At 36.6% G+C, this 21,692-nt stretch overlaps 2 protein-coding genes across 2 annotated transcripts; both read left to right on the plus strand.

Moving 5' to 3' along the window:
* The first annotated feature begins 3,709 nt into the window (after window positions 1-3,709).
* On the plus strand, window positions 3,710-4,654 carry LOC149216550 (protein DMR6-LIKE OXYGENASE 1-like). The gene is made up of 3 exons (XM_089389997.1): window positions 3,710-3,923; window positions 4,209-4,293; window positions 4,540-4,654. Exons 1-3 carry the CDS (start codon window positions 3,710-3,712, stop codon window positions 4,652-4,654), a joined length of 414 nt encoding a protein of 137 aa, XP_089246123.1.
* A 14,286-nt stretch (window positions 4,655-18,940) lies between these two features.
* On the plus strand, window positions 18,941-20,022 carry LOC149216551 (uncharacterized). Its single transcript, XM_089391234.1, has one exon. It carries the CDS (start codon window positions 19,077-19,079, stop codon window positions 19,755-19,757), a length of 681 nt encoding a protein of 226 aa, XP_089247360.1. The 5' UTR covers window positions 18,941-19,076; the 3' UTR covers window positions 19,758-20,022.
* The last annotated feature ends 1,670 nt before the right edge of the window (window positions 20,023-21,692 follow it).

The following is a 21,692-nucleotide window of genomic DNA, read 5'->3' on the forward strand; positions in this document are numbered from 1 at the left end:
ACTCTACTAGATGTTAAATTGTTATTATAAAGCACCTTATGATTGGACTGTACAAGAAACCTGACATTGTTGTATCTATTGTGATGCTATATGTTAATCATTAACAATATTTGATTTCATACATCTGATTCCAATGGTTTTCTATTTTTTCAGGTGTTTGTTTATTTATTTATTTATTTTTCTAGCAAAAAAAATGGATAGGGCATGGGCATGTCGAGATCGTGGAATCGAATAGATGGATGGGACTTATAGTGTTTTCAGTAGTAATTATCATCTTCTTCACCTGCCCACTAGCTAGGTAGATTTTTCAATATTTTACTTTTTTGTCCGTGGGTCTATGTTTTCATCCTTCGGGCGACCGATAAATGATTTTTGTTTGGGTTTTTTGAAGGGAGGGAGGGAACTTAAACATTCGATGAATTCCACCTTAGTCTGAATGTGCAGATATCTTAAATATTCTCATAAGTAATTCTCTCATCTCAGAAATTGAAACAGAGTATCAATTCACATCTTCTGTCAGTAGGAGGACATGTTATATTTATTTTGTTATTTATGTTATCGAGTACTCACATGTCTGTTTAAGGTTAAAAAAATAGTAAACTGCATTCAAATGCATGCTAGTCACATTATTTTCTGTTTGACAATTATATTTCAGATAAGTAGGCATTGTGTTGCTGGACAATTGTTCAACTTATGAATAATTACAGGGAACCAAAAAGTTTGGTTTCTCTGGTAGAGAACTATTTAGTAGAAAATGAAAATAGATTGCTAGTCTTTGCTTTCAGCTAGGACTAACATCCTTTGAGTTTTCTTCGATCTCCAAGACAAACTATTTCCACTGTTAAAACTTAAATAGATATAAGGTAGAGGGTAGGCAATATTTAGTTGGCCAGAGGCCAAGACTACTTTATGTAACCCATAATATAATCGTGAACAACTATAGCTTGTATTGAAACACTTTCATATAGGCAATGAAGCACATAAAATTCCATCGTAAGTTGCACATGTACATAATCAAAATGTTTGCTATTAAATAACTTAAGAATTAATACACATTTTAGCTTAGGAGACCATGACCATATACAACGATGAAAATAGAAAAAATATTTCCCAACTTAATATTCAACCTTAGTTTGATTTTCTTGTTTATAATCCAGGAAACCATGGTAAGAAGGCCTGTAGATCTGGAGGAGGAGCTCAGAATGATGGCTCAAGAAGTCTGTGGTTATGTGGAAGCTGTTTTGAATAGTCTTGCTGCAAATGTTCGCAAAGTAAGACATCCATGTGGATGAGCACACAATACAACCATACAGAATCTCAGTGTTTATTCAGTCCATGATACTTGAATTGATGATTTGATGATTTGCAGGCTGTGGTGCTTTGTCAAGTTGACAAAGCCAAGGATGAAATGCTGACCCAACTTTATAGCTCAGTCAAGTAAGGTTTAATGACAAAATGTGGTTAAGGTACCTCAATAATTAGTTTGATTATTTTCCCATTTATGTATTTTTCCAGACTGATTTTGATTTTCACTTGAAATTAGGTCTCTTGGGACTTTACGAAAGTAGTGTTTTTTTTCATCCTCTGCAGGTGTAGTAGACACCTGTTGATTGGAGCACTGTACATTTGAGCTTTTGGGGTGCCTTTTCAACTTTTTGTTTAAAAATGTCCTACATGGATTTAAACTTGGATCGATCCCAAGTGAACTTTTGACTTATCAATTCTATTTTCCCGTGTTGATATGTATGTAGTGTGGGCTCAGTAGCAACACCTTTTAACCTCAATATCAATGACAATGGAGCAACTATGAGCCCTTTTTTGGTTCCTTTTTATCAGCACTCTATTTTACTCGTTTATGTCTCTTTATTGTGAATTTTAATTTAATTTAATTTTGAATTTATAGACAAACTGTGTTATTGGTTGTTTTGATCAATACTAGTTTGCCTTTCCTGCTTCTGTTGGCATTTTCCTCGTTGAATTAGTGAGGGTTCTATATTTTTCCACTTTTATTTATTTGAATTTTAATTTAGTCTAATTTTGAATTTATAGACAGACTTTGTTATTGGTTGTTTTGATCAATACTAGTTTGCTTTTCCTGTTTCTGTTGGCATTTTCCTAATTGAATTGGCGAGGGTTCCGTGTTTTTCCACTTCTATTTATTTGTTTCCTTCTTATTTACTGATTGGGATTTTGTTTGTTGCAGTATTCATGGGCAATGCGAAGTTATCATGTTTGATGTTACTGCACGATTGACTTACAAGAATGTCACAACATGGCACAGAGATCTTTGCAGGTATCTCTTTTGTAGAGGGGTTGGATCTCTAAGTAGAAATGAAGGTTCCTTAATTGTGTGGTGGCACAACTGCATGAACCGATTAGCTAAATATCTTTGTCAATTTCAGGGTGTGTGAGAACATTCCTATTATTCTTTGTGGAAACAAGGTTGATGTGAAGAATAGGCAAGTTTAAGCTAAACAAGTTACTTTTCATAGGAAGAAGAATCTTCAGTACTATGAGATATCTGCAAAAAGTAACTACAACTTTGAGAAGCCATTCATGTACTTGGCACAGAAGCTCTTAGGGTGAACCTTTAATCTAGTTTATGATGCTCCATAATATGAATGTTATATTAAAAAAATTGCATTGATTCTATAATGGGTTATTTTTATAGGGATCCAAACCTTCATTTTGTAGAGTCACCTGCTCTTCCTCCTCCTGAGGTTCAGATAGACCTTGCAACACAGCAGTAGTAAGTAGAATGCTATTTTATTATTATTTTTTGTTAACTTTTATTGAAATAATTTGTTCCATTTCTAAAAGATTGAAACTTTGGCTTACAATCTTTTATGTTGTCAGGTACGAGGCAGAAATTGTAGCAGCTGCGGCCCAACCCCTTCCGAATGACAATGATGATGCTTTTGAATAGCTTCGTTAAGATGCTTTTGCATATTTAGGGATTGGTGGATTCAATTAGTTTTGTATCATTGGAGTTTGCTCTTGAGTTCTGACATTTAATTCTGATTTGTATTTGGGGCTTAGAATAGCATTATCGCATCTCTCTATATGTGATTTGGGTACTGTGCAGATGTTTTCATCGGTGGAGTTGGCTAAGCTATCTTAGTTCAACTCCATTACAGAGTTATTTTTATATGCTAAGACAGTTTTTTCTGTTATATACTCTTGCACATTTTGCACAAGAAGTTTTTTTACTCTTCAAATATTTCAAGAATGCTCAAGTGCCTTTCGTTGTGTACTATTGGGGGAAATGCTAGTTGCGATGATTGTTGCTTGTAATATATTATGGCTTGTTAAAACTTTCTCTGAAAATTCTAGCTATGTCTGAGGATTTATTTTAACTCTAAAATTGGTTTACATAGAGCTTTTACAACGAACAATTTACCTGCTAGACTATCAGAATAAATTATATTATAAAGTAAGTGCTAATACCTTGTATACGGGCCAAATCCTCCGTTTATAATATTTTTTCATCCAGGACACTTTCTGTTGCAACTGTCAATGTTTCCGTGGTAAAAACTATTGGTTGAACCTACGTATAGCCTCTGTTTCCATTCAGGGCTCTACAAATTGCAATTTCTGCAATACGAACTTGCAATTTCTAACTTCCATTAGAAGTCGTGCAACATCCGTATGGAGAAAAGATTGTATTCACAATAACATCAAGAGGAAATAAAGATGCATGTCCTCTAGAATGGATCTTCACACTGAGACCAATGCTAATGGTGTTGAGAAACTAATGTACAATGGAATAAACAATGTTGAGGTGCAGAACAAATATATTTTGCCTCCCCAGGAGCAACCCAACATGTCTCAGGTATCTTTCTGCGAGAGCATTCCAGTGGTGGATCTGAAACACCTAGATGGCCCTAGCAAAACCACTGTCATACAACAAATCCAACGTGCATGTCAGGAGGATGGCTTTTTCTAGGTACAACCTTCAATACCCAATGTCCCAAGTTATGATTTTTTTTGCGAAACGGATTGGATTCATGAGGCTTTGAATTTTGAATCTCATGATATTGTGATATAAACTGTTTTGAAGATTTGAATTTTGAATTTTAAGATTTGAATTTTGAATCTCATAATATCTCTCAATAAACTTCCAAAATCTCAATTATGAACATTAATTCTTAAAAAAAATTATATTCAAATTCAGTATTAATATGGTTGAAGCTGCATGATATGATCAGATAGTGAACCACAGGGTACCAGAGAGGGTGATGAAAAACATGATGGGAATCGCCAAAGAATTCTTCGAAATGCTGATGGAAGATCGTGCATGCCTCTATTCAGAGGATCCAAAGCAACTGGCTCAGCTTGCTACAAGCTTCAATATTCACAAAGATGAAGTCCTTAACTAGAGGGACTATCTGAGACACCCTTGTTTTCCATTACACGAAGTCATCGATTCTTGGCCTAAAAAACCTACAGCCTATAGGTAGCCATTAAACCTTATGTTAACCATTAAAGTAGCAATCATAACCCGTTTAGCTTAATATAATATTGAAGCTTTTGTTACAGGGAAATTGCAGGCAAGTACGCTGTGGAGGTGAGGGCGCTGTTGCTGGATGCAATTTCTGAAGCTCTAGGACTCCATTTTGGTTACTTGAATAATATTTTTGGGGAACACGGATAGTTGTTACTTGTAAATTACTATCCACCATGCCCAAACCCAGATGTTACCCTTTCTTTAAGAAGCCATTCAGACGCAGGTGGCATCACTGTTCTAATGCAAGGCGATGTCAGCGGTTTACAAGTACTTAGAAAAGGGAAGTGGGTTGCTGTAGAGCCGATTGCTAATGCCTTTGTTATCAAATGTAATAAGCGAGTCTTCCTCAGTTAAAATCAAAATAATTCACGGGCTACATAAGAAACCTCACAAGCTTTTGATAAGTGATCAGTTAAAGAATATTTGTGATGAGTCCGTTGAGAGTATTAATTTTCAACAATGATCAAAAATATTTTGAAAAAGAAGTTAAAATAACTGGGCAGGCATAAAAATGTTCCATTACAGACCATTCAAGCGAAAGAATACTCACTCTACAATAATGTGTAATCCAGTTCTAGATATCGTACTCACTCTATAATACTACGTAATCCAGCTGAGCAATGAAGCTATATTTTTTATAACATGATTGAAGCATAAAACTAACCCATACTTGCCACCAACGAAATTCCTACAATCTTGTACAGTTGATAATTGTGGCTATCAAGCTTGCCTGGGTATTCTTGTGGGTATGTTGTCTGTCGAACACATAAAGGTATCGCCATTTCATTAATTGGGCTCTCAATTGATTTCTGCATAAGGATTCGCACTGTCTAAATCTAAATTCGTTTCCATTCAATAGCCTACAGATTCTTCTTTAACTATAGTAAAACTGGGAGGTGGAACACTTATCAAAGCTAAGGTAGCATCTTAAATCCAAACTTCTGACTCCCATTTGAAGTAGTAAAACTTGGGCGTAAATTTAGTAATGAATTGAATCCCCTCTTGCTAAACAAAGGTAGTATTAATAACCCATATGTGCTGATTTCTATCAGACAGGAATTTCTGTGGTGGTTTCTCTCATACACAAGTACTATTTGTGAACTTTGAATGTGAAACTACTTTGAAAGAACATTCAAAATGATTTTATTAATTTTTTTTTAAACAATTTTTTATATTGTCTCTAGAGAGACAATAGTTTGAATTATGATTTTATTTATTTTTTTTAAATAATTTTTTATATTGTCTCTAGAGAGACAATAGTTTGAATTATGGACATGTAGTCTCTATAGAGACAATATGTTTTTAATCTCAGCTATTGTCTCTAAAAATACAAAAATGTAATTGTCTCTAAAGAGACACAAATGAAGTTGTCTCTAGAGAGACAAATGAAATTGTCTCTAGAGAGACAAATCAAATTGTCTCTTAATAGACAATAATTCTTGTCTCTATAGAGACAATAATAATATGTGTTCTATATTGTCTTTATAGAGACAAATTTTTGAGACATTATATTTTCCCACACCCGCTTAGAGACAATACACAAGTTTCTTTTTGTCTTAAGTTAAGACAATTGGCTCAAATATTGTCTTAAAACTCCCCTACATGTAGTAGTGTTAGGTCATCAGGGTGATATTGGTATGTTATGATGCTAATGTGTTGGATGAGAGAGAGTAAGAGATGTAGATCATCATAATGAGGTTGCAACACTAGACTTTGGGGTAAGAGAAGATCATCATACATGTATTGTATGTTTGGCATGCAAGTATGTAAGTTAAGAATTTTTATACCTATTAGGGTTATATACATTAGGTTTATAGATATGATTGTCCTGATATTTAGAAAATGTGGTTGACATGTGCGAGAAGTTGCAAGAAACATGCTTGGTATTAACATCACAAGGTAGTAAATGATTTGCCTATATAACTAATAGTTGGATGATGTGATAGCATGTAATAAGATTCAATTGCAGCAAGATAAATGGTAAAATAAAGGACTGGGGTAATAATTCCTTTGGCTATGTTTGCCTAATTCCAAATGAATGAGTTCTTTACATACAGGAAGTATTCTTAACCTTGTTTTTGTTTGAAATTATGTGAATGTGTGCTAGATTCATGAACATGTACTTGATAGGTGTATTAGCTAGTCTCTACTTACAGGTGGATTTGTCAAAGGATTGTGGTCCCTTGAGACATGGTGTGGATGTGTTCAGTAGCAGACAATGTAATTGGAACATCAAGTAAGGTAACTGGTTTATTGTTAAGTTTATTTATCCACTGACAATTATGTGTTTATCAAAGTATGATGCAGGGATATGCACGGTAAAGAGGTTTCCATGAAATCTTGAAGAAGGCTTGGGTTGAGATTTTCATGGGAACCATGGGATCGAGTCATGGTGTCTGTTGTTAGTCTTATGTTTTTTGTATTTTGTGATTGTTGCGCTTGACTTTTGATTTTGATTATGTTTGGTGCATAGCTATGCCACTTTGTTTGCAGTGTCGTAGTGTTGTTGGCTTGCCATGGTTTTCTCTTGTTTTCCTCATGTTCTTGCCTTTTATGTTTTGAGTCTCAGGAATTGATTGGGAAATGGAGCTTGGGGAGAGATGTGTGTTACCCAACAGGTGATGTAAGACTCAAATAAATCTCAGTGCATGAGTAAGAGCAGTGAAAGGCAAAACTATGATAGTCTATTGGACTGGTTGGGTCCATTGTGGTAAGTGGATGATGACAGGACATACATAATAAAGGTAACCAGAAAAGGTAAAGTAAATGGATCTGAGATGTCGGATGCCTTATCTATGTTGGGAATGATTGTTCTCAACATTATGAATGTTGTGCACAAATAAAGAAGTTCTCTTAACCTAGACCTTATGTTATTTGGTAATTATTTTATGATCATGATTATGCGATCTTTATATATATATACATGTATGTATGTATGTCATTTTATAAAAGGATGATGATTTTTTTATGCTAATGATTATATATGTATGTATCTATGCACTTATGTCATTGTCTGACAAGGTTTTCAGGGATTGTTTTCATGGAGGAATGATTTCTTATGTAGGTGAATGACATGAAGAGATTCATGGCTCATTAGGAATCAAGTGGAAGAGTAGTCAAGACAAATATATGAGGTCAATATCATATGGTTATAAGTTGATATTATGTGATTATATTATGCTTATGTTATGGATATGTTATACTGAGGGATAGAACAACAAATTGAAGTATTGCGGTTTGTGACATGTTGGGATAAGCATGGATAAGACACTAGAAGCAAGGTTGGTTGGTAAAGTGATCAGGTGCTCATGTCCTAAGTGTCATAAAAATGCTCAAAATTTAAAGTGTTCAAATTTGTTTCAAAGTTGAATGACTGGAAAGTGCTCATCCTCCCGATTCCGGTGCCACAAACGGTTCAAAAAACGGTCGCCGTATGAGGAAGATATGGCAAAAAGAATAATTTGTCCCTAACATTAGAAAATTTATTCCGCAGAATATTCCTTGGAATATTCCAGGGAATATTCCCTTCAGACCAACCAATCAGAAGCTGCCACGTGGCAGGCCGGAGGCCACCACGTGGCCTCCAGATGACGTCAGCAAGCTCTTGGGGCGCATGTTAAAAGTTTTGGGTGTTAAGGAGGTTCGATCCCGCAACCTCCAACTAATTAACCAAGAGCCTTACCGTTCAGCCACGCAGTCAACTGTTGTTCAATGGGTAAAACAAATGATAATTAAACTGTTAAATTGCGGATGGGCGGGAAACAAAGGGGGCCAGCCCCGCCTTCCATATGACCACGACCCAGAACCACGGGCTTAAGCCCCAACCGCCAGCCCCAAACGGTCAGCACGAAATCTGAGGCAAACAATTAATGTAATTGCAGTTTTGGCAGAAAATCTGGCAGGAGCGCCAAAATTGGCGGGCCTAACTGGACCTTCACTAAAGTTAGCTGGAGTTCTTTTAGGCTAAACTGGAGGGGATCATTAAATGGCCATAACTTTGGCTAGGAAAGGCGGTTTTGGACGAATTTTTTTTTGATTTTGGGTATTTTCGACCTTCTGAAGCCATTGGTGCAGGTCTTATAGCCATCAGAGGTCATTTTCAGATGTTTTGAAGCCGTGGAAGTTCTAGGAGCCACTAGGGCCCAGTATTGGGAAGATTGTACAGGGTTGCAGGTACCCATTGGAGGTGATCCAACAGTCAATCCTGAAGGATTCAAGTGTTATGAATCCATTTATACCATCTATTTCTCCTGTAGATGCTTCTATTCAGCTGTATTTTCAATTTGAGCATTTAATAAAAACAAGGACAAGCCCGGTTGGGAGCTTTGGACCCAGCAGACGTAGCCCTGGAGGGGGTGAACTACTTTATCAACTTCTTTTGCATTTGTGGTTGATTTATTTTGCAAAACAAATTCGTTTTAATGTGTTAAACAGTAAAAGGAATTAACTCTGCTATGCTTAAATGAGTCATGAACAGCTGAAAATTTCATGTGTTTTCTTTCTGCAAGACATGGAAATCTTTTAAACATGTTTAATTCTGAATTGAATACCTTGCAAACAAATTTCAAGTAGTTTCGAATTCAGATCAAGTGGTATCAGAGCTCAGGGTTTTTGTGCAAAGATCTTCTAACTGTCTTGCAAAGTATTGATGCTTACCAGGTTGAAACTTAAAAGAGGGGAAGGACAGTTGACTAGAGAATGAGAGAATCCTCAGTCAAGGAAGGCCAGAGAGCCATCACCTCCACCTTCAATTTCACCCTCAAGAGTCTTAGCAGAAGCTTCAAGGATGTCTGAACATGAAGGAGAAATTCCTATAGAGACAGATCCAAGAGAAGAAGAAATAGTCTTCAGAAAGGCTTTCTTGCACCTCACTGAAATGGCGAGGATATTGTACCAAGAAAGAAATGAGAAATTGGCTGGAGAAGGGTCCAAACATCCACATGAAGGAGAGGGCTCTTCAGGAGGTAATAAGGATGATGATCATTCCAAGAAAGGACATGGAGGAAATGGTGACCCTCCACCCCCATCTTCACCTTCTTCCTCTTCATCTTCGTCTTCTTCTGTTCATAAGCATAGATCCTCTGGAAAAAGTCCTTTTTTGAAGCTTGATGTAAAATTCAAATTACCTATGTTTAATGGTGAAGTGAATGTAGAAAAGCTTGACAATTGGATTAGGCAGTTGGAAGTTTACTTGAGGATCCAAAATATGCATGATGATGCCACAAAGATTCAGTTGGCTTCTTTGAGAATGGATAGAGCAGCATTGGTCTGGTGGGAGGCCAAGACTAAAGAGGAGATCAAGAAATTTGGTAAGGTTACCTTAACATGGCCTGAATTTCTGTTAGCCATTAAAAAACAGTTTTATCCTCTTGCTCACATGCAGAAAGCCATTATGAACTAGCAAAATTTCAGACAACTTAAGGGTCAGAGTGTCCAAGACTACACCCAAGAATTCAGGAGAAGAGCTCTCTTGTTAGGGGTAGATTTACAGACCCAAGAAACCCTGCTGAAATACATCGGTGGCTTGCATAGCTACCTTAGACACACCATCTTGATGTTTAACCCTACTAGCCTGGATGAGGTTTGTGTCCAAGCTACCCATTTAGAGGCAAGGGGAAAAAACACATTTGAAGAGGGTAGAAACAAGGCCCCCAAGGGGAAAAACAAAGAGAAAACCTCCAAGGGAAAGGGAAAAAAGAATGCATCTGTCAAGAAAGAGAGTGAGAAAGTGATCTGTAAACACTGTTATAAACCAGGCCATGAGGAGAAAAACTGTTGGAAATTACATCCTGAAAAAAGACCTCAATTTAACAAATCCAAAGGGAAACAGAAAACTGCTGCTACTACATCTACACCACAAGATTTAGGGGATGATTCAGGTGATGAAACCAAAATTGCAGCCATGGGTTTGAAAAACTTGAAGGGAAAAGAAATTGAAACTCAAGCCAGCACTAGTACCTCAAACTGTCATGTACAAGCTCCTAAGGAGGAAGAAAGAATTGAACTGTTTCATGTGAGGGTGATTTCAAAACATACTAAGATTGACACACTTTTTGATAGTGGGTCACAAGCAAACCTTATATCAGAGGACTTGGTCAAGCAGCTTAAACTTGAGACCGTTCCACATCCGAAGCCATATCCACTTGGATGGATTTGCAAGGATGTAAATTTACAAGTTTCAAGAAAGTGCACATTGCGCTTTGCAATTACTGCACATTTTATTGATACAGTTGAACTTGATGTGGTACCTTTTGATATAGCAGCAATTGTTTTGGGAAGTCCTTACTTGTTTGACAGGAAAGCTATCTTTCATCACCATGAAAAAAATATCATCTGTTCAAAGATGGCAAGGAGTTCATTGTTAGAGCTCATCGCAAGAAGACAAATATAGCGATGGTGAATGCAGGACAGGTAAAAAGGCTGGTCAATTCAAGTAAGAATTTTGTTCTTCTTATGATTAAGCCCAAGGTTGATGTGAATCATGAGTCATTTGACAATTGTGATCCAAAACTTAAATCAGATCTATATGATGTAGTTGATGCATATCATGAGATGTTTCAAGAGCCAACAGGTTTGCCTCCTAAGAGGGAGATTCAGCATGAAATCCATTTGCATCTAGATTGTCCTCTTCCAAACATAGGCATGTATCGCATGTCTATTATGGAGAATGCTGAAATAAAGAAGCAAATCAAGGACTTGTTGGACAAGGGTTTCATAAGGCCAAGTACTTCGCCATGTGGGTCACCGATTGTATTGATTCCAAAGAAAGATGGCATTTGGCGTATTTGTGTTGATTTCAGGGCCTTGAACAAGATAACGGTAAAGAATCGTTACCCACTCCCAAGGATAGATGATTTGCTAGACCAGCTGAAAGATGCTCGATATTTCACTAAGTTAGACTTGCGTAGTGGATATCATCAAGTAAGAATTGAAGAAAGTGACATTTGGAAGACAGCCTTTAAAACCAAACAAGGACTCTTTGAGTGGCTTGTGATGTCGTTTGGTTTGTGCAATGCACCTGCAACTTTCATGCGGGTAATGGATGATGTCTTGCGTCCTTTTCTTGATGATTTCGTTATTGTCTACTTAGATGACATCTTAATTTTCAGCAAGTCTAGAGAAGATCATGTCATGCATGTTAAGAAAGTACTTGATGTTTTGAAGAAGAATCAGTTATTTCTTAAAATGTCAAGGTGTGAATTTGGAAAGACTTCTTTGGTTTATTTGGGACACATAGTAGGAGGAGGTGCTTTGAGAATTGATCCTGCTAAGATTCAGGCTATTGTGAATTGGCCTACTCCCAAATCCATAACAGAGGTAAGAAGTTTTTTGGGTGCAGCTCAATATTGGAGGAAGTTCATCTCTAACTTCTCTTCTATAGCAGCTCCTATGCATGCAGTGACAAGTGTGAAGGATGCTTTCCAATGGGGAGGCAAGCAGCAAAAAACTTTCGAATCTTTGAAAGAGAAGATTAGTTCAGCTCTAGTCCTTGCATTACCGGATTTGAGACAGCCATTTGAGATACAAACTGATGCTAGTGATTATGCTATGGATGCAGTTCTTCTACAGCATGGTAAGCCTATTGCTTTTCATTCTGAAACTTTTAATGGTGCTGTTGTAAATTATCCTACATATGATAAGGAGTTGTATGCATTGGTACAAAGCGTCAAAAAGTGCAAACACTATTTGATGGGCAAAGAAACTGTTATACATACCGACCATCAGCCCTTACAGTACTTGCAATCACAAAGCAAGTTACAACAGTCACGACACTTCAGATGGATGGGCTTCTTGCAACAGTTCCATTTGGTAATAAGCTACAAGAAAGGTACTTTGAATAAGGTTGCTGATATGCTTTCAAGGCCTATTATTGGTGCTGTTACTTTACTTAAGAATGATTCCATTGTACATGATAGTTACATAGAACAATATGCATCTGATGATGACTTTAAATATGTGTATGCTAACTTGAGTAAAGGGAATCATGTAGAGGAAAATGATTATCACATGCATAACAATTTGTTGTTTCATTTGGGCAAGTTGTGTATACCACAGGGGGAGAGGATAAATGTCATAAGAGAAGCTCATTCTTCTCTTATTGCTAGCCATTTTGGTGTGAGCAAAACAGTTGCACATCTACAGAGGTATTGCTATTGGCCTCACATGGTAGATTCTGTTTCAAGGTTCATAAGAGGTTGTTCATTATGTGCTACAAGCAAGCCTAGCAATAGGAAGCTTGGTTTGTATACTCCTTTGCTGGTACCTTCTAGACCATGGGAGAGCATCTCTATGGATTTTGTAGGAGGTTTGCCAAAATCTAGAAAGCAACATGATTATTTATATGTAGTAGTTGATCGTTTCAGCAAAATGTGTATACTTATGCCTTGTAAGAAAACTATAACTACCGAACAAACTGCTGAATTATTTTTTCATCATGTATGGATTCACTTTGGTTTGCCTACTTCCATTATTAGTGACAGGGATTCCAGATTTGTGGGGAATTTTTGGTCCAACCTATGGGAGATGATGGACACAAAGTTGAAGAAAAGTATTGCTTTCCATCCGCAAACAGATGGAAAAATCGAAGTTGTGAACAAAACCATTGTGCACCTCTTGAGAGGTTATTACAGCAAGCATCCCAAGCTTTGGGATGAACATTTTCACTACATACAGCATGCTTACAACCGTGCCAAGCACTCTTCCACAAACACCTCACCGTTTGAAGCTTGTTTTGGTTACTTGCCAAAATCACCTCTTGATTTCATTCTTGAGAAAGATGTTTCCATTGAGGGACATAGTGATATTGAGAAATCTCGTTCATTCATTAAGAGAATTCAGCAAATACATCAGCAAATTCAAGAACAACTTGAGAAGAGTCAAGGCAAGTACAAGGAAAGACACGACAAGCATAGAGTCGATCACAAGTTTCAAGAAGGGGATGATTTATGGTTGTACATTAGCAAAGAAAGGATGTAAGGAGAAGGTAAAAAGCTGAAGCCTATTCGTTATGGTCCATTCAAAATCCTCAAGAAGGTTGGAAATAATGCTTTTCAATTAGATTTGCCTTCCTACATGCAAATGTATTCTGTTGTCAATGTGGAGAACTTACGTTTGTATGAACCTCCTTTGATTGTTGATCATGAAAGTGCTATTCAGCTTTCATCTATAGAAGATTTCTCGCCAGAATTCTTAGATGAGCTGAAAGAAGATACAATCCTTGACAGAAGGACACGCACTTCAAGAAGGGGCAGTGTAGATTATGTTTGGGTTGGTTTCAAAGGCAGCAAACCGAACAAGGCAAAGTGGATGGAGGTGGATAGAGTGAGGGAGCTGTACCCTCACCTATTTAACAGGTATTTGAAGGCTTTTGGGGTCCAAAAGCTTCCCAATGGGGAGGCATGATCAGGTGCTCATGTCCTAAGTGTCGTAAAAATGCTCAAAATTTAAAGTGCTCAGAACTGGTTCAAAGTTAAATGACTGGAAAGTTCTCGTCCTCCCTATTCCGGCGCCGCAAACGGTTCGAAAAACGGTCGTCGTATGATGAAGATATGGCAAAAAGAATAATTTGTCCCTAACATTAGAAAATTTAATTTTTCAAAAAAAAATTAAAAAAGGAATATTCCTTGGAGTATTCCAGGGAATATTCCCTTCGGAGCAGCCAATCAGAAGCTGCCACGTGGCAGGCCCGGAGGCTGCCACGTGGCCTCCAGATGACGTCAGCAAGCTCTTGGGGCGCATGTTAAAAGTTTTGGGTGTTAAGGAGGTTCGATCCCACAACCTCCAACTAATTAACCAAGGGCCTTACCGTTCAGCCACGCAGTCAACTGTTGTTCAATGGGTAAAACAAATGATAATTAAACTGTTAAATTGCGGATGGGTGGGAAACAAAGGGGGCCAGCCCCTAAGGGCCAGCCCCGCCTTCCATATGACCACGACCCAGAACCACGGGCTTAAGCCCCAACCGCCAGCCCAAACGGTCAGCACGAAATCCGAGGCAAACAATTAATGTAACTGCAGTTTTGGCGGAAAATCTGGCAGGAGCGCCAAAATTGGCGGGCCCGCCATATTTGGCGGGCCTAACTGGACCTTCACTAAAGTTAGCTGGAGTTCTTTTAGGCTAAACTGGAGGGGATCATTAAATGGCCATAACTTTGGCTAGGAAAGGTGGTTTTGGACGATTTTTTTTTTGATTTTGGGTATTTTCGACCTTCTAAAGCCATTGGTGCAGGTATTACAGCCATCAAAGGTCATTTTCAGATGTCTTGAAGCCATGGAAGTTCTAGGATCCACCAGGGCCCAGTATTGGGAAGATTGTACAGCGTTGCAGGTACCCATTGGAGGTGATCCAATAGTCAATCCTGAAGGATTCAAGTGTTCTAAATCCATTTCTACCATCTATTTCTCCTATAGATGCTTCTATTCAGCTGTATTTTCAATTTGAGCATTTAATAAAAACAAGGACAAGCCCGGTTGAGAGCTTTGGACCCAGCAGACGTATCCCTGGAGGGGGTGAACTGCTTTATCAACTTCTTTTGCATTTGTGGTTGATTTATTTTGCAGAAAAAATTCGTTTTAATGTGTTAAACAGTAAAAGGAATTAACTCTGCTATGCTTAAATGAGTCATGAATAGCTGAAAATTTCGTGTGTTTTCTTTCTGCAAGACATGGAAATCTTTTAAACATCTTTAATTCTGAATTGAATACCTTGCAAACAAATTTCAAGTAGTTTCGAATTCAGATCATAAAGACAGTGTGGCTTTGGATGTGTGATACTATTTTTCTGCACATGTTTCATATGTGATGTTATTTGCATGTAGTGTTGTGCAGATATTTCATATGCAGTGCCAGATGGTGCCATGCAGATGTTGGATATGCGGTGAAATGTACATATTGTACTGTATGCATGATGTATATGCAACGTTGTGTGCATATAGTGCTATGTGCATGTTGGATATGTGTTGTTGTGTACAAATGATGCTATGTAAAGGTTGGATATGCAGTCCTATGTACATGTGGTGGTGTGTGCATGTTGTACATGTTACGCTATGTACATATGGTGTTGTGTGCATGTGTTGTTGTGTTAAGATAAATCTTGGGTTAAGATAGATCTAGGATGGTTATATAAAACTATACAATATATATTCGTAGATATGCGTCTCTTTCTTATTTGCTCTCTCTATCTCACCTCTAAACATACACACTCTCTTTCCATATCTATCTCTTTGTCCCTCCCTCCCTTCGTCCCTCCCTTTTCCTCTCTGCCTCTCTTGGTTCCCCTTCTCTCCTCTCTCTCTCTTCCCTCCCACTCTCCTCGCTCCCTCACTCTCTCTCTCCATTGCTCCCTTGTCACCACTCTCTCTCTCCACCTTTCTTCCTCTATGTCTTTCTTCTTCCTTCCCTCTGTCTCCCCCTACAACTCCATCTCTCTCTCTCTCTCTCTCTCTCTCTCTCTCTCTCTCTCTATATATATATATATATATATATATATATATATATATATATATATATATATATATATATATATATATTTTCCCTCTAACTCTATCACTATCTCTTTCTCTTCCGTCATCTTCTCTCTCCCTCACTCTCTTTCCATCTCTCTTTTGTTCTTTCCTCCACATCTCCCGCTCACCCCCTCTCGCCTCCCCCTCTCTCCCCTTCACTTTTATTGCTGTCATCACTTGGATCCTTAGTTAAGATGGATCTATGTTGGTTCTTACTAATATTATTTATATTATATAAATTCCACATCTTTAAATATGAAAATATTCTTATTTTCAATTTTATTAAAGCCTTAATTTAATTTCTATTGGAATAAATTCCACATCTTTAAATATGAAAATATTCTTATTTTCAATTTTATTAAAGCCTTAATTTAATTTCTATTGGAATATTTTTACTAGTCGTCAGGATAGAGGATTTAGATATATCTCAAAAGTAATTATAACATTTTCCCTTTTAGCTTCAATTAAAAAAATGTTATAAAATTAAATTAAAATAAAATATTTTGATTGTGAAATAAGTTATGGGTTTTGGGCATGTGGTATTGATAAGCCATAGTATTGTAACAAAGCAGGTTTACAAGTTAATAATATCTATGGTAAAGTAGGGGTGAATATCCATGGTTCTTGTCATATTGTTGAAAAATATTTTGATTGTGAAAAAAATTATGATTTTTTATCATGTGGTATTGATAAGCCATGGTATTAGTCCATGCTATTATAACAAAGCCTATTCACAAGTTCATAATATCAATGGCAAAGTGGGGGTGAATATCCATGATTAAGAATCTTGTCATATTGTTATAAAATATTTTAATTGTGAAATAAATTATGTTTTTTGGGCATGTGGTTTTGAGAAGCCATGGTATTGGCCCATGGTGTTATAACAAAGTCTATTTACAAGTTAATAATATCCACGGTAAAGTGGGGATGAATATCCATGGTTAGGAATATTTTCATATTGTTCTAAAATATTTTGATTGTGAAATAAGCTATGTTTTTTTGGGCATGTGGTATTGGTAAGTCATGGTTTTAGCCCATGGTATTGGAACAAAGGAAAATTAAGTTACAAGTTAATAATATTCATGGTAAAATGAGGGTAAATATCCATGGTTAAGAATCTTGTCATATTTTATAAAATATTTTGGTTGTGAAAAAATAGTATGATTTTTGGGCATGTAATATTGATAATCCATGGTATTGGGGCAGGGTATTGTAACAAAACCTATTCACAAAATCAAAATATAACAAATTGACTTTGATTATTTTTTATTACTTTAACTTTTTATTATTAATTGAACCAACATTTAAATGTTTGCACTCATCAAGGACATTGCTTTTTTTTTATTACAATGAAATCGGTGACAGGGGCAGCCTCGCGACTCGCCTGGCATGGGGTCGATTCTAACCGCTACCTCTATAGCCACTGGGAGTTGCGCCCACCCCTCGATAGAGCTTCAGAAGGACATCACTTTTAACTTTTAACTTTTAATTTATATAAGAAATCAATTTTTTATTATTTTTATTGCTTTAACCTTTTATTATTAATTGAACCAACATTTAAATGTTTACACTCATCACCTATATCACTTTTAACTTTTAACTTTTTTCTATTTTTTAATTAAGCAACACTTAAAATGGTCTTCTCTCTAGCACAATAAAAAGAAGCAACTAAAAATTGAGGGTTTTATGGAAATAGTTTAATTGTATAAAAACAAATAGAACTAAAAATTGAGAAATTTACATTTAAAAGGGAAGGTTTATGAATGTGATGATTAACATGGAAATGATTTAATCTTGTAAGAGAAGACAAAAGAAAAGGAAAATATATATATTTTTGTGATATAATATTTGCCGTAATTGATAAATGATAAATGTATAATTAATATGGATAAATTTAATAAAATAAAGAAAAGATTCATAATGAGTAAGAAAATAAAGGAAAATACATCTTTCTAAATTAATATGGTAATAATTAATATAAAAATAGTTTAATATTATTAAAAAATAAATAAATAAAAATTTCAAAATTATATAATATTTCTTTTCAAGACTCTTGGTAAATTAATATTGTAATAATTAATAACAAAATGGTTTAATACTATTAAAAAATAAATAAATAAAATTTTCAAAATTATAGAGACACTTAGATATTACTATTTTTATCAAGGCAAATTAATCGGAAGGGATCTATCAGCCAGTCGAATAAGCAAAGCCTAACCCCAAGGGCGGAGACTTGTAGGGGGTATAGACCGTGACCTCCTAACTCATCAAAGGGTTGTATCATCGAGTCGAATAAGCAAAGCCTAACCCCAAGGGCGGACACTTGTAGGGGGTATAGACCGTGACCTCCTAACTCATCAAATACTTAACAAGAAAAACTCGACCAACAACTTTATATCCAAAATCATCTTGATGACCTCCTAACTCATCAAATACTTAACAAAAAAAACTCGATCAACTAAACTAACCTTTGGAGCTCTCCACACAACTACTTTATATCCAAAATCATCTTGATTAGTTTATTTGTAGGACATTACAATTCACTCTATCTAGATCATAGCATCCGAACAAACCAATGTCAATAATGGGAATTGAAGTTTTGGCTCATCCGCTAAACCCAAAATACTTAATGAATGATGACATAAATTACCCTCTTTTATCAAAGCAAAATGTCAAAATTTTATCTACAAACCTCGCTATACGAAATCAAAGCCATTGCTTCGTTCAATCCACTTACGTTTGCGTGTACAACTCTGAATATTGCATTACGCGTTGCATTGCAAATTGCGAGTCGTCTGAAAAGTTCAAAGACACGGCAGCATGTATATCTTCTTTTTCCCTTTCCTTAGTCGTTGGAAAAGTTCAAAAACGCGGCATGTATATATACTTCCCTTTCCTTAGTAGTTGGAAAAGTTCAAAGACGCGGCAGCATGCATATATTCTTCTTCCCTTCCTTCGTTCTATATAAACCTCATCTCCTCCATCCCTTCTACATAGAAATCAAGTCCTCTCCCAAACTTTACTCATTAACAATTTGATTTGGCCCATTGTTGTTCTCGCTGGATATGGCAGCAGCAAAACGTATTGCTCTACTTCTTCTCGCAATGGCCGTCGGAGGCACCCACGCCTTGGACTTCGTGGTCACCAACTCTGTCCAGAATAGCGACGGTGGGAAGAGATTTGAGAACGAGATCGGAAAGCCCAACGCCTTGCAGATAATGTACAACGCCTCGCAATTCATTTGGGAGACCTTCGCCCAGCAAACGTCCACCGACAGGAAGAACGTGCAGACGGTCACTCTCATTGTAGAAAGCATTAGCGGTGTCGCCGGGACAGGCAACGACCAAATCCACTTGAGCGCCGAGTACGTTGCCGATTATCAGGGCGATGTAAAGACTGAGATCACAGGCGTTCTGTACCACGAGATGACCCACGTCTGGCAGTGGAACGGCAACGGCAACGCGCCGTCAGGGCTGATCGAAGGCATTGCGGATTATGTTCGCCTCACTGCGGGCTTTGCCCCCTCTACATGGCCTAAGCCCGGCAGCGGTGACAAGTGGGACGACGGCTACTCCGTCACTGCCTACTTTCTCCAGTATTGTGACACCGTTGCCTCTGGTTTCGTTGCCAATATGAATTCGAAAATGCGCGATGGATGGGGCCTGGGATTCTTCAACGATATCACTGGCAAGTCTGTGGATGAGCTTTGGAGTGATTACAAGGCTAACTATGCAAATTCATCGTGAGCCAAACCAGTGAACGAATTGCTACATCACATAACTCAATAATAAATGGCATCTTAAACTTGTGGGTTTATAGCATATTACGTACTTTGTAGCTGAGAATAAATGATGTGTCCAGGACATACCATGCGGCCCACTTAATTAAAAAAAGTAAAAAACAGTTACAAGCGTTGTCATTCGTATGTGTATGATATTTCAATGGAGTTGAATTCTGTTGAGAAAAACCGTTTTGGTACTCAAATGTTCAATAGAATATTGTTTTACAGCATCGAGTAAACATCCATATACTAACTTCCAGTTTTAAAATAGGGTTTGGCACATTCATTAAATATGGCTTAGTTAGTTTTAAATGTGCGACACTTCGTGATATAGTTTGTGGGTTAATATACATGAGTGTCGTATACTTTCATATATAATATTTTTCAGTGTATATTTCATATATACTATTTTTCATTTATATGCGTAAGAAATTTTATTAATATATATGATTTTATTTTGAATAGTGTTAATTTATAAATAAATTTTGTTGCAATATTGTTTATTAATTTTATGGTTTATTAAATATTATGGGTCAACAAAAATATAATTTATTTTATTAAGATCTATCTTAATTATGTATCTATCATGAATCAAGAGATTAAATTTTTCAATATGTGAACTTTTCTGGAATGCAAAATTTGATGAAAGTGTGTACTTTTATAAATTTGATACCTCTATGGTAAATTTGGACTTAAAATGAATCAATACACTAATAATATTTTTTTAAGTTTTCACTTGTTTTATATAGTATACAAAATTATTTTTGATTTCAATATTTTAAAAAATGGTAAACCTCTCTCTTATTAATTTTTTAAGCCAACATGCACATCGAAATATTATTTACAACTGACATTAAACTTTATTATTATTATTATTATTATTATTATTATTCAAATAGTATGTAAAAACTCCAGCCCCAAGGGTTAGCTCAATCGGTCAAGCCGGGGCCTCGCCAATGGGAGGTCACAGGGTCGAAACCCGAAAGCTCTTGGGGTTAGGTCTGTGATGGCCGAGGGGTGTGACCCCCTTCGGGTGGGGTCCACCCTAGAGACTTCCGATCCTGGACGTAGCGGACCACTGACCATGGTATCCGTGAACCAGAAGTGAAAGAAAAAAAAAAAAAAAAAAAAAAAGGTATGTAAAAACTCCATATTATCATTAATGTCACAATTCCTATTATAATAATTTTTATTTATTTTTCCATTTTTAAGGTCACAACAGACACCACATTAGTGTATGAGACCCCCTTGTTTGTGGGACAAGGGACCCACCTCCGCGTAGGGATTTGATTACGCTACAATGGCATACATACTCTACACCCCTCTAGTTTTAAACCTCTGACCTCTTAAGAGGAAACACATGCTATTAACCATTAGGTCCACTCAAACTATATATTTGCATAAATGTAATTTCCAATAACATACACTTTGTCATGTAGTTACCTTTCTATGTTTATTTAAAAAGATTAAAGACACGGTATTAACTATCCCTCATTTCATTCTCATATGAAATTATAAGAATAGCATTACCTATGTAATTGTTCTCATGTTTTTCTCATTACTCTTCAAAATGGGGTTTTTAGAGGTAAGTCAAGGTCCCTTTCGACCTTGGTGTGATTGGCAAGTATTTCATGGTGGTCATGAGGATTTACGCTTGTGTCCTTTGTAATTGGATATGTTACCAATGTTGGTCATGGAGGTTTAACCTTTGGTGGGGTGCACTCCACATAATGTCTTTAACCTAGATCTATGCTTGGTATGGAATTTTAATTCAAATTGGGTTGTGGTGGTAATGTGTTCTCCTCTACTCAACGCTGAGCCTATACCCTAGCTAGCGCGCATGTATCTTGGTATTCGTGCACAAATCTTCGACGTACACATATGCCTTACCCATGTGAAA

The sequence above is a fragment of the Pinus tabuliformis genome, chromosome 1_1, assembly GCF_031772625.1.
Source record: "Pinus tabuliformis cultivar Carrire ecotype Pingquan chromosome 1_1, CPIR1, whole genome shotgun sequence".
Taxonomy (NCBI): Eukaryota; Viridiplantae; Streptophyta; class Pinopsida; order Pinales; family Pinaceae; genus Pinus; species Pinus tabuliformis.

Bases quoted from the DNA above. Each gene is read 5' to 3' on its own strand.
- LOC149216550 (XM_089389997.1), top strand. From the start codon at position 3,710: ATGGATCTTCACACTGAGACCAATGCTAATGGTGTTGAGAAACTAATG. The intron at 3,924-4,208 runs GTCAGGAGGATG...TGATATGATCAG, and splicing joins ACAACAAATCCAACGTGCAT to ATAGTGAACCACAGGGTACC. The intron at 4,294-4,539 runs GTGCATGCCTCT...CTTTTGTTACAG, and splicing joins CGAAATGCTGATGGAAGATC to GGAAATTGCAGGCAAGTACG.
- LOC149216551 (XM_089391234.1), top strand. From the start codon at position 19,077: ATGGCAGCAGCAAAACGTATTGCTCTACTTCTTCTCGCAATGGCCGTC.